Source organism: Artemia sp. Qi Xiang Cuo, chromosome 13 (assembly GCF_049724085.1).
Source record: "Artemia sp. Qi Xiang Cuo chromosome 13, ASM4972408v1, whole genome shotgun sequence".
In the NCBI taxonomy this organism is placed as follows: Eukaryota; Metazoa; Arthropoda; class Branchiopoda; order Anostraca; family Artemiidae; genus Artemia; species Artemia sp. Qi Xiang Cuo.
Genome location: NC_142806.1, coordinates 16,448,928 through 16,465,247, shown reverse-complemented (window position 1 = coordinate 16,465,247; position 16,320 = coordinate 16,448,928). Strand labels below are relative to the sequence as shown.

Genomic DNA, 16,320 nt, shown 5'->3' with positions numbered 1-16,320 from the left:
ACAGAAAACCAACACAAAACAATAGATATCTTCATTTTAAATCAAATCACCTCCCACAAGTTAAAAAAGCTGTTGTAATTTCTCTCGTCGATGTGCCCTTAACATTGGCTCTGAATCCCACTTCATACCAGAACTAAACTTGATCAAAGACATACTTTTTGGAAACGGTTATCCCATTCTTTTTATTAATAATAGGGAAGGGCCCGAAGATGTACACCGTATAGGGACCACCGGCGTGTGGACACCTCCCGGTGGTTACAAACCCTCCCCCAGTAATGGGTCAAATTGCTCGGTGTTGCAGAACACCGAACGGGAGGATCCCTTTCTAGAGGGACAACTGTGAAGGGCAGACGATCCAGAACCGTGGACAATGGCCTCTGCTAAGGATAGAGAGGAATGGCATACCGCTATCCTGACAAAAATGCCACGTAACTTCTTCTCTTTTATATGAAATGGCAAAACAGAGAATAAGAACCTGTGCTACCGTGTCCGGGGCAATCGACGGTCTGATATCTAGAGTTTTAAATAGTATAAATGATAATATTATTGATGATAATAATGATGATGATGATAATTATAATGTTTTATATACCTTGTCCGGAGCAACCGACAATTATTTAACCGATTTTGACGACTCTCCAGTCAGAGAAGACACCAATATTTACCTCAAAGACATCACTTTCACTTGGAACGTTAAACATACGAACACTTGCTAAACCGGGAAAAAAGGAATTAATTTTAAATGAATTCGACCGCTACCATTGGGATATTATTGGATTATCAGACACTCACCTTCCTCTAAATGGAATAGAAACCATAAACGGGAACACCCTCATCACCTCAGGACGAAGCGACGGTGTTCACCGTCAAGGTGTTGGCTTTCTACTCTCAAAACGTGCTGAAAAGTCTCTACTTGCCATAAATCCACTGTCAGAGCGTATCATTACCGCCCGTTTTAAAGGTTCCATAGCTAACATTTCCATCATCCAAGTTTATGCCCCCGACTCTTCCCGGAGTGACCAAGATGCAGAGGACTTCTAGGCCCAGCTTCAACACACCATAGACCAGGTGCCCAAGAAGGATGTTCTGTTTCTGACATAGGAGACAAAACCTTAGGGGGAAATGCTCATAGATTTTTGTCGTGATAATGAGCTTTTCATTATCAACACAATATTTCGACATAGAGAACACAGAAAGGTCACATGGAGATCCTCAGACGGCCGAACCTCAAATATGATTGACCTCATACTGGTCCGTAAGCGTTGGAAGTCGTCAGTGCAGAATACAGTATCTTTGGCCGGTGATGATTTTGACTTAGACCATGTTCTAGTCACGTCAGAACTCTGTATGTGCCTCCGAAAAACCTAACCTTCCAAGAAAATCTACCCAAAATACTGTGTCGATCTCCTTAAAAACATCGAAACAAGAAACAAATATAAAACTGCTCTCTCAAATAAGCTGTCAAGCATCCAACTCTCGGGAATCCCAACCACTGAGGAAGTCGACCGTCTGGTTGATGAAAGCGCCTCAATCATCAGAGAAACGGCTAATGAAATCTTAGGAGTACATTCCCGCTCGGATAAACCATGCATCAGACCCGAAATCATCGATATCTGTGCTGAAAAACGTATTCACGCCAACAAACAAGACCGACAAAGCCAGGATGAATGCAAGAGATTAAAACGTCTAATAGAGAAAAAAATATGGCAGGCTCTGTACCAATACGTCAACGACAAGTGCCATGAATGCGAAGCCGCCTTAAAAAAAATGACAGCCGCTACATGCACAAAAAAGTACGGGAAGTGTCGAAAAAGAAACCCGCGGCAGCAACAACCCTGTTAGATAAACATCGGCAACTTATCGCAGATTCTGAGGAGAGACGGGAACGCTGGAAGGAACACTTTTGCCAGAAACTGAACCCCACAATAACCCCTGACCCATCTATCTTAATGTCTTTTCAACTACCGGAGTACTCAGTAGATCCAAGTCCACCACCATTACGAGAAGAGGTAGTGGCTGCTATACAATCCCTGGAAACAAATAAAGCTCCAGGCCCAGATGGCATACAGTCAGAGCTAATTAAGTCGGACCCAGAAGAACTGGTAGACATCTATCATAAAGTCACAGTAGGCATCTGGGAAACAGGCCACTTCCCCAGATCCAGGGCGAAAGCCATGATTATCCCCCTTTACAATTAGGGTGAAAAAGGGGACTGTAATAACTACAGACCAATTAGCATGACAAGCCAACCGGCAAAGATCCTCACGAAAATCCTACTTGACCGACTAAAATCCCTGACAGACCTCACTTTAGAGGAATATCAGGCCGGCTTCAGAAGAGATCGATCTACTATAGATCATATATTTTCCACCCGGCAACTGATGGTGAAAAACATAGAAATTGCGAAAGAATTGCATTACTTTTTATTGACTTTAAACAGGCCTTCGATTTAATATGGCGCAACGGGCTTTGGCACATACTTCTGCATTATGGAGTCCCCAAAAACATGGTAACGTTGATCAAAGATATGTATTTGAACTTCTGTAGCCAGGTTCAGACGCCTGAGGGAGTGGCAGAAGAGTTCCAAACGTCAGCAGATGTTCTTCAGGGTTGCCTCCTATCTACTCATCTTTTTAATCTGTTTCTAAATGCAGCTTTATCACTTTCTAAAACCAAAGACGGTGCATCCATTGGAGGGAAATTTGTCAACAAATTAGCGTACGCAGACGACATCGTGAAAATTAACAGTCATAAACATCTCCTCCAAACAGACACAAACAAGATAGTGTCAGCAACCGAAGCCCTTGGGATGGTTGTCAACACAACAAAAACGAAAGTCATTCGGGTATCCAGAGACTCTGCACCCAGAGCCATACAGCTAACCATAAAAGGACAGCAAATTGAAAATGCAGAGTCCTTTGTCTGCCTCGGCAGTCTTTTAACCTCTAACAACGATTGCTCAAAATCGATTAGGTGTAGACTTGACCTTGCAACCAGCATTTTCAAGAGCCTATCATCAATTTGGAAAGGTAAATTACTATCAAAATCATTGAGTGTCTCCGTCACATAGCTGGGATCATCTACATCGACCGAGTATCCAATAAAGACCTCCGTAAACTCCTCCACTGCTCATACACTATCATGGACCGAATTAGAAGTCAGCAACTCCGCTGGCTAGTGAGAAGAGAAGAAGCTCCAATACAGCCACAAAGGCCGGATGGGATATAAGTCAGTCAATTAGTCGTAGGCTAAAAAGCCACTCATAAATCAAAGATCTTTTACCATGTGAGGCTCCTGATAAGCCCTCAAATATCGTCTATCTTCCATATATTCCGAAAACCACTACAAATTAAAAAAAAAATATACACACAAAGTAATCTGTATGCAGTATTTACTAGTAATTTCAAAATCACGAATTTCCTAACTTCTGGTAAAGATAAAACCCCAGTTACCGCCAAAATTTAGAAAAACGTCTACAACAACATAAAGATCACATAACCAAGGATTTGAATTCTAATAGTGCTCATAATTCTTTTGATTCTGCTTTAAGAAGCCTTGTTTTTGATAACCCCAGCCGTACAATACTTTTTTTTAAATACTCCAGGTATAAAACATGTTGTTTTAAAAGCAATTTAAATTAAACTCAAAATAAGTGATAATATTTCTTTAAATAGGGGTTTGGGGGAGTATTTAGTCAATGCTTTATACACAAATTTATTTAAAAACGACTTGAAAAATTATATTACAAAACCAGTAGTTAATACTATTGATCCTGTTACTAAAAGACATTTGAGATTAGCTGCCAAAAAGGCAAGAATAGCATTGAAAATGTGTTCTTAATTATTTTTATTTCACTTGAATGAATTGCCTCGTTGCGTTTCGTCATTTTGTCTATCAGTCCTGGTTGAACTTTGGTTTCGGTAAAATGAGGATTCTGGGACTGTTTTCAATGTTTAAACTTTGGTTTTGGAGGTCTTGGATTTCGAAAAGACGATGCAATAAAAAGTAATGGGATCTGTTTAAGTGCTGACATTTTTGAAATCCGAAGTATTACCACATCTAGAAGTATAATATCATATTTTGTTTGGCACATAATTTCGAATGCAAAGTTATATTTACTTTCTGAGCGTTAACAATCATCCGAAATGGCTACTATATTGTCCTTGTATTATAGAAAAGTTATATTTTGAGACTGATATCGCTCTAGCCCAGGCTTTTGGTGGAGCAATATCATATTGAAACTTTTAACGTCCAACTATCTTTGCATGCGATTCAAGTATATTGATTTGCGGGAAATCTTGGTACCAGTGTTGCAATCTTTTTATTATTTATTGCAAAAATCTACATATAGAATTTGCCTGTTCTTCTTGTTTTTTTAGCTATGCCACTACTTGACCCATTCTTGTGAAACTTATTTCTAGAAAGGCTAAAGTTTAAAATAGTATATTTTTACGCCTACATTTCAAACTTTCAGTTGAAGGCTCGTGTCCTGCTGCCAAACTGATTTAGGCAGATTTTTTCGCCTTTGACATGTTTTAGAATTATTATTAAGCTGACTTTATTTTTTGATGGCAGGCCTGTTCTTTCCTAAAAAAATTTTATCAGTAATAATTTATTTAAATTCTATTTTATTTTAGTTAGGAGTTGAAATTTGTCAAGTCCTGCCGTCATACTGGTTTAGGCGGACTTTTTCCTTTTGACATGTTTTAGAATGGTTAAACCTTTTGGGGCCCTGTTAGTCCGAAGTGTTGATGACAACCCTGACTCTGCGTATCATGCATTAAAGGGAAAACTTAAGCAGCGTAAAAAAAACTTATATCATTAATAATGTGTTTGAATTCTGTTTTTATTTTTGTTGAGGGTCGAAAATTCTAGTTGTGCTGGTTTAGACAGACTTTTTCCCTTTTGAAATGTTTTAGAATTTTAACTATTTATGGTAACCTCGTCTCTGCCTAGTATGCCTTGTTCTGGAGGCAGTGGGCCTTTTGGGTTAGAGCATCGACTCAATTTGGTCAGCCCATAAAAATGCTTTGGAAAGCTTGCCTTAGTTGTATAGCAGCGGTATAACCACGACTTTTATTAATAACTTGTTTTAATTCTAGGGTTCATGGTAGGAAGAGAAGCTGAAGCCGGAGGGATTGCTAAACATGGTGCGAAAATGGTAACTGCAGTTGCTTGCGCGCAGGTTCCTAAATTGACTGTTGTAATAGGCGGATCCTACGGTGCTGGAAATTATGGAATGTGTGGAAGGGCCTACAGGTTTCGATCACTTATTTTACGATTACCCTTCTCACACTCTTATGCTTAATTACACTTCTTTTACCTTTATTATGTCTTTTGGAATTTTTTATATTTTTGAGTTAATCTTATAGTCCCAATTGATCTTACTCCAATATTTACTTATGAAGATGATTTAATCTCGCATGACTTGTTTTGGTTCCGTGGGACTTTTATAATCCAGCAAAAACAGGTTTTGATGGTCAACGACATGGGACTTGTTAGATCGTATGGTCAAACATTAGGATTACCCTTTTCACACTCTTATACTTTATTCACACTAGGCCCGTTTTTTAGCACTAAGATCTTAGATCTAAGATCATACATCTTTCTGCAAAGATTATCGTTTTTAACTCATCTTTCTTCTAAGATCTTACAGCTCACTGATGTTAGCAAGAAGTGTGAAGACCGCCACTGTTTTGCCATATAGAACAAAGATGAGAGAACTTTGATGATCTACTCATCATTGTTCTCAGACCGCTGATCAGAGCAGAATGATGAAAGACGTTTGCACAAAAACGACCAAGCGTCTTTTAATTCTTATGTATGTTTTTTTTTCAGAGGAAAGATGTTTTATTTTCTTGAATTAATTGTTTTTTCCGTTTTTTTTGTGATTTTGCTCAAGAGATTTTCTTGTTTGTTTATACTGTGATGTAATCCAAATGCAATAAAATTTATAGGTCTTTCTTTCCGAATTTCTGTTGTTTACTCAAACTTTTCTTTCAATTTGAGGTATTTTCTGTTCAAAGATGGTTTTATGTATGTGACCCACGTGGTAAAGATAACAGGGGGACTCACGGGGGAAGGGGGGGGTACAAGAACTGCTGGAGGAAATCCACTGGTTTGTACCAACTTTTACAGGGTAAGGTAGATTGTGGTAGACTTGAGTGGAGACTTGTGTTAATGCCGAGAAGAGAAATCGGCAACGCCATTTAGCGTTAGGCAACTGTGTTGACCCAGAACTGGATTTCGACTTAAAATAATTCTTGAAAATGGTGAATAATTTTTACTGACATAGAACTTTAAATTTTCATCCTATTGCATAGTAGATTAATTTTTCCATTGAGAAATATAACCGACGTCATATTTTGATTTTTTTTTTTTTTACATTTTTAACTGCGTCGTTTTTATGTTGAACCTATGGTTTCTGGTGTCAATTATGATATCAGAACTCGAAAGTGCATTTTAAGGCCGGTATTTGAATTGCTCCAATCGGATCGGGGGAGAAGTATATTTTACACCAGTCTCAGAGGATATGGGTGCACACATGTCTGAACTTTAAGGAGAGGGGGGAGGGTCAGGACTGTTGTTCTGTGCAGGGAAAAGTACGTTTTTAGGCTCCCTGCGTTATCTTTTGTGTGAAGTTTTCGGTTGCTGATACCAAATAAGTCACCAAATTTGAAAAGCGCATTCTATTGCCAGTATTTTCATATTTTTCTAATTCTTAGGGAGAGTTCTCATCGACCCATATCAGGGTATACATGTGTATACAAAGTGCTTTCTCTGGGAATGGTGATAAAAATTGGGAGAATACATTTTTAGTTTCCAGCTTCTTGTGCCAATTACTCCTTTTTTGTGTGGAACCTTTTCTTATATGTCTTTCTATCTCGCCTTGTGAAATATTTAGCCCATCCTCTCGAATCAAGCAAGCTCAGTTGATTCGTCCAGTATCTTCTCCTTTATTGAATTTATATGTGCATATAATAAATAAATTTACAAGCTTATATAAATTTTTATTTTAATTTATTTTTTTTTATATAATTTATCATATATTCAGGTTATAATCATAATTCTAATTAGTTTTAGTTAATATTTTTGATTAATCGGATAATTAATTTTTATTTTTATAATTTATATAATATACAATTTGTATATATCCAAATTTATATGTATTTAGTGATATGTGTTATAACTATTTTTTGAATTAGATTTATTTAGATTTTTTATATGATCAAATCTATTATTAAAGAGTTAGCAGTTTCAGTCTTTCAACAATGCGTAAAATCGCCTTTTTTAATTCGCGATAAAAAAACTGAGTAAAAAAAGCTGAAGCTTTTGGAGGTTTTGGCCCATGATCTTATCTTGGAAATATCTTGGAAATCTTGGAAACTCAGCATGTTTTTTCCCGTTTCTTGGGTCTCTAAAAAATGCTTCCTTTTGTGAAAACCTGAATAACAGCCGAAAATCCGAAACGTATTTTCTCTGTTTTTCTCCTCTGAAATCTTTATTATGTAAGGCAACACAGTTTGAAGTGCTGCAGCCGAGCTGGAAACATGATAATCTTACTTTGTATAACCGGTAATTTAGGTAACTCCCAGCAACTCACTAATTTGAAAACGATCACGTGATGTCATACAACGGATGACTTGAGTCCCTTAAGAGACAACAACGGGATCTGAAGCGTCTGTATGTTTCCGACAATCACAAGAGGCCATACCTTGTTTTATGCCTGAAGCCTGAAGGCAAGCCTCTGTTTCTCATTATAGAGATAGTATACAGTCGATAAGTTTTATTTAAAGAAGGCAAACTTTATATGTAGTTTGAAAAATTACACTTTTTGGGTACTTGTATGATAAACGTCCTACCGTTCAAGTTATTCATTCATTGCCGCATTATAGAACCGATTTTTTTTCGTTAGTTTCTTTCAGCTTATCGTGAGACAAGACAAAGGGAACTGAAATAATAGATGGAAAATGTATAATTTGGGCTTTATATTTGCACCTTAGGGAGGTGGGGGGGGGGGGGGGTAAAGTGTTTGGACAGTGCGAAGTTAGAAAACAATTCTTACTACATAATATGCAGAATAATTGTACCTAACACATTAGGCATGCAGACAAGCTATACTTTATCCCCACCCCCCCCCTAATGTGCCAATATATAGCCCATATTTGTTTCTAAAATATTAAATTTTTATGTTACTTTGGTATATTTTATTAGGATTGAGCGTCAAAGAAACATATTATAAAAACATTAGGTAGGGTTTATATCATACAAGTACCCTGTTTTGTCTCGCATGAACCATAAAATGTTGTGTTTTGAGGAAAGGGATAAAATATCGTTTCTCCGTTTCAAAAAAGTATACGCTGCGTTTTTTTTTAATATAATATAGTATTACTTAGAGCATATTGGAATGCAACAAATATTATTTTATGTTTTGTTTTTGAATATAATACTATATTTTAAAGTGTAAAATTTTTGAACATACTATTTATAAAAACGTTGTTCTCTTTGGCTAAAAGGTGAACTATTCAGTTATTGGTTTTCAACATGTATTAAGTTTCAGTTGTTTATTTTGTTCAATATTCTATTTCTTTTATCTTATATAAAATGAATTCTTGATAAAACTTTTTTTTCAGCCCCCGATTTATGTACATGTGGCCAAATGCTCGAATCTCAGTCATGGGCGGCGAACAAGCTGCCGGCGTTTTATCTCAAATCACTGCCGACCAACGCAAAAGAGACGGAAAGACCCTGTCACCTGAAGAAGAGAAGGCCATTAAAGACCCAATCGTGGAAATGTTTGAATCGGAAGGAAGTCCTTACTACGCAAGCGCAAGGTAAGCTTTTTACCGGGATTGATAAAAAAAAAAAAAAACTTTCCAAAAAAGAAGTGTTTTAAAGAAAAGTAAAGGCCATATCAAACTTAAGATCGGAAGAAATTGAAACCTACAATAACTCAAGCTCAAAGCAACCAGAAATTACTAATAAAGAATAAATGAAACCCAAATCGAACTGAAATTAAATAAACAATAATAGCAAAAAACATACAACAGGTACTAATGTAAATGAATAAATAAATCTTAAAACGAGTAAAGCTTGAATTGAAGACAGTTAGTGTCACTTGAGCCCCAAATACAAACTCCTATTTTAAAAGAGAAAGAAATGTTTGTTACGCAAATCAACACAGTATCTAAAGAGATTGCAGGGTATTTTGAATCGGAGTATGCTATCAAAATCGGGTAGAAGCTTTCAAAAAGCACCCTGTCCCTAATTCTAAACCCGAAGGCTGAACGGCTGAAGAGACCTGGAGAGCATATGAATAACGTAGAAATATTATTAATTGATTTAATGTGGTAACAAGCTTAGGAACAAATCTGGTAGTATTGGTTCGTAACGTCCTATTTTGTAGCTATCGAAATTTTTACTATTTTGGTTGTGTTGAAATGTAACACGGAAAGACTCTTTTTATAAAACAGGATCTAGATATTAAAGGGCGTCTACAGGTTGAATGAAAATTGATATAAATGACGGTTGGGTTCTAGGTGCCCCCCCCCCCCCGGGGAAAATGAGGTTTTCCAAATTTGAGAATTTTGTTTGAGTTGTGTTTCTTTTTTAGTTTCGTTGAAAAAGAGGAAAGTGAAAAAGAGGACTTCACACACAAGTATCTTAAAAACTGAGAACGAAAAATTGCAAATCCATTATGTTTGAAAGACTTTCATATGAACTTCTGCGATTTTTCGTAGTAGCGGGCGCCAAAGTAAAAAAAGAAGAAAAAATGTAGACGAAAAATCATCAAAATTAAGCTAAAATCATATGACACCATAAAGTTTAAGAAGATGTAACTTTCCTTTGAAAGAATACTTGGCTTTGGGAACCAACACATTATTATTGTTTAAGTTCTTACGGACGAAAGCGTTGTCAAATTCTACGAGTTTTTCGTATCTTCCAAGGGTAGAACTATCACAAACCACCATTAATAAATAAATGAAACCCAAAACGAACAGAAATTACAATAGATAAACTAGTCAAACTCAAAACGTGCAAAAATTGAAAGGATTGGGCTCACAATCACCATGTCTTTTCAAGACCAGAACATAATTTGCACTTTATTAAAAAAAAAAAAGTTTAATGTCAGTTTAATATTCTTATATTTAGTCTTTAAAGTCTTAATATTATATTTATTTATTATAAGTCAAAAAGTTAAAAGATTTCAAATGTATTTTGTTTCCAGTAAATTGCAAATTATGTTCTGGTCTTGAGGTGTGGTGGTTGTCAGCCCTACTCATGTTAATTTCTGCTTGTTTTGAGTTTTACTTGGTTATTTATTGTAATTTAGATAGGCAAACAGAAATAACCCAAAACAAACAGAAATTAAAATAAGTCAAACTCAAAACGAGCAGAAATTAACCTGAGTAGGGTTCTAAACCCTATGCTTTCTAAAAGTCAGAATATAATTTGTACTTTAATGAAAAAAATTCAAATGAATTGACTGAAAAAAATGTGCATTGTCAGTTTAGTATACATATGCTGATATTTATTCCTTGAAATCTTAATTAATTTTTGATTTCTTAAAGTTATAAAAGTGAAAACGATAAAAAGAATTTTTTTTCAGTGAAGTACAAAGTAAATTCTGGCTTTTAGAAAGCCTATGGTTTAGAACCCTACTCAGATTAATTTTTGCTCGTTTTAAGTGTGACTTATTTTAATTTCTGTTTGTTTTGGGTTTCATTTATTTATTGATACTGATTTGTGGTAGCTGTATGCTTGGTAGATTATTTGATTCTATTTTTGTTTATTTTTGGTTTAATGGAGTTCTTTTCTTTTTTTTTTGAAAAATTTATTTTGTGCAAAAAGTTTTTTGATTAATTTCTGTTCGTTTTGTATTGACATAGTCTTTTTCAGGGAGAAAGACTGAGCCTCTTCTGAAATTAAACAACCATCCCTTCCATAAAACCTTAAATACCCGCTGGGCTTAACTTACAACCCTTGCCCCTAATCTCTGGGGTTTGTTTCAACCCCAAAAGCATTGTTATATGATATTTAGACTATTTTGAATAGAATGACTATCTCAAAATTTCTATTAGACGCATTTTGGGACAATATGACGTGTGTGTAAATGGGAGAGGGTAGCTGCCCGCTGATCACTTTGACTCTTAAAAAGAGCACTAGAGCGTCTGATTACCAATCTAATGAGCCCCCTTCGAAGTTTATACGACCACACTGTCTATAAAAACCCTATATGTCCCCAGAGCATAACTTAAAATCCTTGCCCTGAGGGCTCAGGGGATATGTTATCCTCAAAGACATAATCTCCAGACCTTTCTGATAGGCTTAACAAAATGGATATATCAAAATTTTGATTGGAAGTTTTTGCGGAAATGATAGGCCTGGAGGGAGACATTCGCCCTCTGATCACTTTCGACTAATAAAAAAGGCACTAGTCCTCTCAATTTCCAATCGAATGAGCCCCTTTTGAAGCTTCTACGACAAAACTTTCAGTAAAAACGTTAAATGCCCCAAGGGCATAACTTACAACCCTTGACCTGAGGGCTATGTGGGGAGGGTTGTCATCCTCAAAGACATAATTTCTAGACTTTTCATCTATGTTGAACAAAATGGCCGTATCAAAATGTTGATCAGAAGTGGTTGGGGAAACGATAGGCGTGGGGGGGGGGGATTCTCCATCGGAATACGCTTGACAATTAAAAAGGAGAATAGCCCTCTCAAATTCCAATCGAAAGAGTCTTTTTTGAAGTTTTTACGACAAAACTTTCCGTAAGACATTATATACCCCCAGGGCATAACTTACAACCTTAGCCCTGAGGGCTGTGGGGGTTGTCATACTGAAAGACAGGATTTCTGGACCCTTCAACTACGTTAACAAAATGGCTATATCAAAATGTTGATCGGAAGTGTTTGGGGAAATGATGGGCTTTTGGGGGGGGGGGGGGGATGGGGGTTCGCCCTCCGACCGCTTTTGACTATTAATAAGGGCACTAGCCCTCTCAATTCCCAATTGAATGAGTCCTTTTTGAGTATTCTACGACAACGCTGGCAAAGACCTAATTTCAAGAACTTTGAACCATATTGAACAAAGTGTTTATCTAAAAATCTTGATTGTATGTGTCTGGGAAAATTGTGGGTGTAAGAGGGGGTTAGCTTCCCTCGAAAAACTTTTGTCGATCATAATGGCCATTAGCCCTATCACCTTTCAGCCGAATGAGCCTTTTATGAAGCTTTTCTGAGAGATCTTTCGATACGAAGTGCCCTGGTCTAAACAAAAAATAATACATTGTGCCAACATTGTTCTTTACTTAGGCAGCGCAATTTGCGCTGTCTATGATTTCTGTTCGTTTTGGGTTGAATGTATTTTTGATAGTGATTTGTGGTAGGTTTACGCTACCACAGCGTAACTTTTCTTTAACAGTTACTTTAAAGTAAATGTTACTTTAAGTTTTCTGTAACAAACTTGTTTTGCTGAAAAAGTTTTTTAAATTAAAAATATTTCAAAAGATTCCGTTGATTTTGAATTAAAATCAAGTATTTTAAAGTAGGCATCAAGACATGGCTAATTGTAGAAAAAAGCCAAGACAGATTGAGAGGCAAGTCCCTGAGAATTCCATTCTAGCTCAAAATTCCACCCAGAAAATTTCTTGTGGACGATCTCGGGTGAGGAATTTTTCTTGGCGCACTTTCATTTGAAACGGACTTCAATTTCTGTTGTTTTTTTTCCAAATAATGCCGGTAATCCCCTCCTCCGTGGAAGTTTTCCAGAAAAAAAGAGCCCCCCACCCATTCCCTAGTTGAAAGTTGCTTCCGCAGAAAATTCCCTCTGAAAAATATATCCCATGAAAAATCCCCCCCTCCCTACAGAAAGACACTATACAATTCCAACCCAGTAACGTGGACGATTCCTCTTAACATCTCCACATCTAAAATTGAGTCGGTAAGACAAATGAAAATAGTTTCGTATAGGAACCCTAGCAAATTTCCCGCAGTGTAAAATTTCTCCTGTAAAGTTCAGCCCCTAGACACTTCCCTCCCCACGGAGAATTCTTCCTGTGGAAAATCCCTATAGCTAAAAATACACTCCCCCTCCTCTCGGAAAACTGTCTGTATGCTTCCCAATAACAAAAGCTATACGTAAACGATGGACAAACTTCATGACTTATAGACCTTTCTCTAAGGGTTGGCGCTTTACTGAAAACCAATTTTATTACAAATATTTTATTTTGTACTTAATATTGACAATAAGCCTTAAAATTATATTAAAATTTTGAACTGATGAGCTTTCAGCAATTAATATCATTATACATCAAATTTTCAGTTTAATTTATTAGTTCTTTCTAAAGTTGTTCAAGACGAATATAGTTTCACTACAAACAAAATTTTGGATACTGCCCCCTTCCTTAACTGTAAATAAAAACCAAAAGCCTAGTGTGTCATTGGCGCTTAAGTGAAAACGAATTATATTACAAATGTTTTCTTTTCCAATTCTTAAAATATTGAAAATAAAAATAAAATTACAATGAAATAAATTCTTGAACTGATGGATCTTTAAACAATTAATATTATTATACATCAAATATTTAATTTGATGTTGTTTATACTTTCCAAGACTGTTCAAGAAATCCGACGATAACAGGAATTAAAAGCTAAAAATGCATAAAAGAATATCTAATTAATTTTTTTTATCAGTAATAGAATATGGAGCAGAGATTTGGGGAGGATAAGCGGCACAGAAGTTGGAGTCATTTTTGTTCATTTTGATGGTAGCGCGGGGCCCTTTCAAAAGCAGGGCCCGATTGGGCCCAATCGCCCTTTATCCGGCCTTGGCCACAGGGAAGTTGCGTTTTCTGACATTTTGTGGCATCCAACCACGATGTTGTCCTAAAGAGGGGAAAGTTGTTATCGACTGAAAACTGAGAGAGACAATTGATCAAAATTATTGAAAAACTGATTGAAAATTATTGAAAAACTGATCGAAAATTATTGAAAAACTGATTGAAAATTATTGAGCTTCCCAGTTTCAAAAGACTGCACCACCATTAACAAAAATGGTTAAAAGAATATAATAAAAATCTTATAAATTATTAATCTTAAATAAATATATTTAATTAATAAATAATTCAAGTAGTTTGTATAACAAACGGTTAGTATAGACTTCTGTTAAATCTTCGTTAATCAATTTCATTCTCCATTATTATGGCTTAATCTTGATGCATGTGTCGAGATTTTGTTATTGCTAATTAATTTTTAAATACTTTTTCCCAAAAGAAATTTTTCAAAGAAAAGTACAGAGCTAAATTAAACCAAAGAGTAGAAGAAATGAAGTCAAAAAATATTTAAAACGACCATAAATCACATGTGAAACGACCATAAATCCCACTCAATAAATAAAAAAAAACTGAAACAAACAGAAATGACAGTAAACAACCAATTCAAACTTAAAACGAGCAAAAACTACCACAAAGTGCAGTAGGGCTAACGAAACTTTGCCTTATAAGGACCAGAAAGTAATTTGCACTTTGCTGAAAACAAAATACATTTTAAATGTGGTCTCTTTTATAATTTTGATAAATCCAAAATTTTGTAGGCTTTCAGGAATGGTTATCAGTATATATTAACTTGCCAATCCACATTCATTTGTTCTTTTTAGTAATCTTGGTTACTATGGTGTTTCTGTTTTTACTTTTTCTTCGATGTTATAAGAAATAAAAACACTTAGCTCGAAAAAAAAAATTTACTTACATCAAAAAATAATCAGATTAAAGTTACCTTTTTCTTACTCGAGTATTTCAAAGATGAGTCTACTAAAGGATAAACAGCATTTTTCATGTGTGAAAACATCTTATACCTAAATGAAGCAAGTTTTTTTTTAAATCGATTAAGAAAAATTAAATTACCTGAGACTGATTCTTTTTATCTTCGTGACATCATTTTGACATATATGACGAATATGTTACGAATATATATATTGGTAGTCAGGGCCGTATCCAGGATTTTTGTTCAGGGGGGGTTTTACCAATTTTTGACTTTTTTGGGGGGGGGGGTTTACTAATTTTTTACTCAGTTTTAGACTAATTTTACTGATTTTTACCTAGGTTTTACTAATTTTCGACTTATTTTCGATTCGGTCAAAAATTTCGGGGGGGGGGGGTTCAAACCGGGTACCCCCCCCCCTGGATACGGCCTTGTTGGTAGTCGTAAACTTCAATAAAATTTTAAGCAAAGCTCATTTTTTTTCTTAAATCGAGAGACCTGTATATATCTAGAGAAATGAAAATAGCCAACTTGCACGCCAAATTTTGTAGAAAAATATTCTTTAAAACTATGGCTGATCGAATATTTGACTGGATATTTAGATTTTGCCCAAAAGTATAAAGTTACTTTCCAGCATTTTGTTCTCAGATAGAAAACACTATAAAGATTGATTATTATTCCTACAATTAAATAACAATAAAACTATGTCAATTTAAAAAGTGAACAGAAATTAATGTAAAAAAGCGTATTCAAAATAATAGGTTTTTTAAAGAAAAGTAAAGTCAAAATAAAGTCAAAACCAGCAGACCAGCTAATCATCAAACACTTTATGGTAAGAAACTGTAAGTAAGGAGTGACTCGGTCCAATAATAACCGAAACTCTGAAAAACGGAATTTTGATAACAATAGATACATCAAAAGAATTTACTTTTTATGCTCACACCAAATATATAAAATTCATTAATTTTATTATTTTTCTTCAAAAGCTATGAGCCTGAGAAAACTTGCCCGATTTTCGGAAAAGGGTGAAACACCTTCAAGTCGCTTAACACAAAATTCAAGCGATTAACAAAAATCACACCATGAGACTCAGCATATCAGAGAACCCCACCGTAGAGGTTTCCAGTTCCTCTCTAAAAAAAACTAGGAATTTTGTGTATTTTGGCAGAAGAAAGATCACGGAAAGTTCATGTTTTCATTTGTTGTTGTTTTTTTTCCCAAGGGTAATTGAATCGAACCAATGGTCCTAAAAGATTGGGAGGGAGCTCACTTTACCGGAAGTCAAAAGTTCTAGTCCCTTTTTAAGTGACCAAAAAGATTGGAGGGACTTATCTCCCCTCCCACGCCCATTTTTTCTCCAAAGACATCCTATCAAACTTTTAAGATAGCCATTTAATTCAGCATAGTTGGAAGGTCCAATAATTATACTTTTGGTGATGACGTGAATCTCCATAGCCCCTGGGGAAAGAGCGGAAATATATGAAAATTCTTCGAGGCAGTTTTCTGCGATTAGGAGGGGATTGAGTCTTTTCCACGGGGAGAATTTTAAGTGATTAGGAA

At 35.6% G+C, this 16,320-nt stretch overlaps 1 protein-coding gene and 1 long non-coding RNA gene across 2 annotated transcripts in view; one reads left to right on the top strand and one right to left on the bottom strand.

Moving 5' to 3' along the window:
• LOC148945010 (uncharacterized) overlaps window positions 1-16,320 on the bottom strand; it is a 540,330-nt gene that overhangs the window by 150,799 nt on the left and 373,211 nt on the right. The gene's annotated exons all lie outside the window — the stretch shown is intronic.
• Mccc2 (methylcrotonyl-CoA carboxylase subunit 2) overlaps window positions 1-16,320 on the top strand; it is a 149,554-nt gene that overhangs the window by 125,111 nt on the left and 8,123 nt on the right. The window contains exons 8-9 of the mRNA XM_089099414.1: window positions 5,103-5,259; window positions 8,634-8,834. Of these exons, the coding sequence (XP_088955540.1) occupies window positions 5,103-5,259; window positions 8,634-8,834 (358 nt within the window). The remainder of the gene's footprint in view (window positions 1-5,102; window positions 5,260-8,633; window positions 8,835-16,320) is intronic.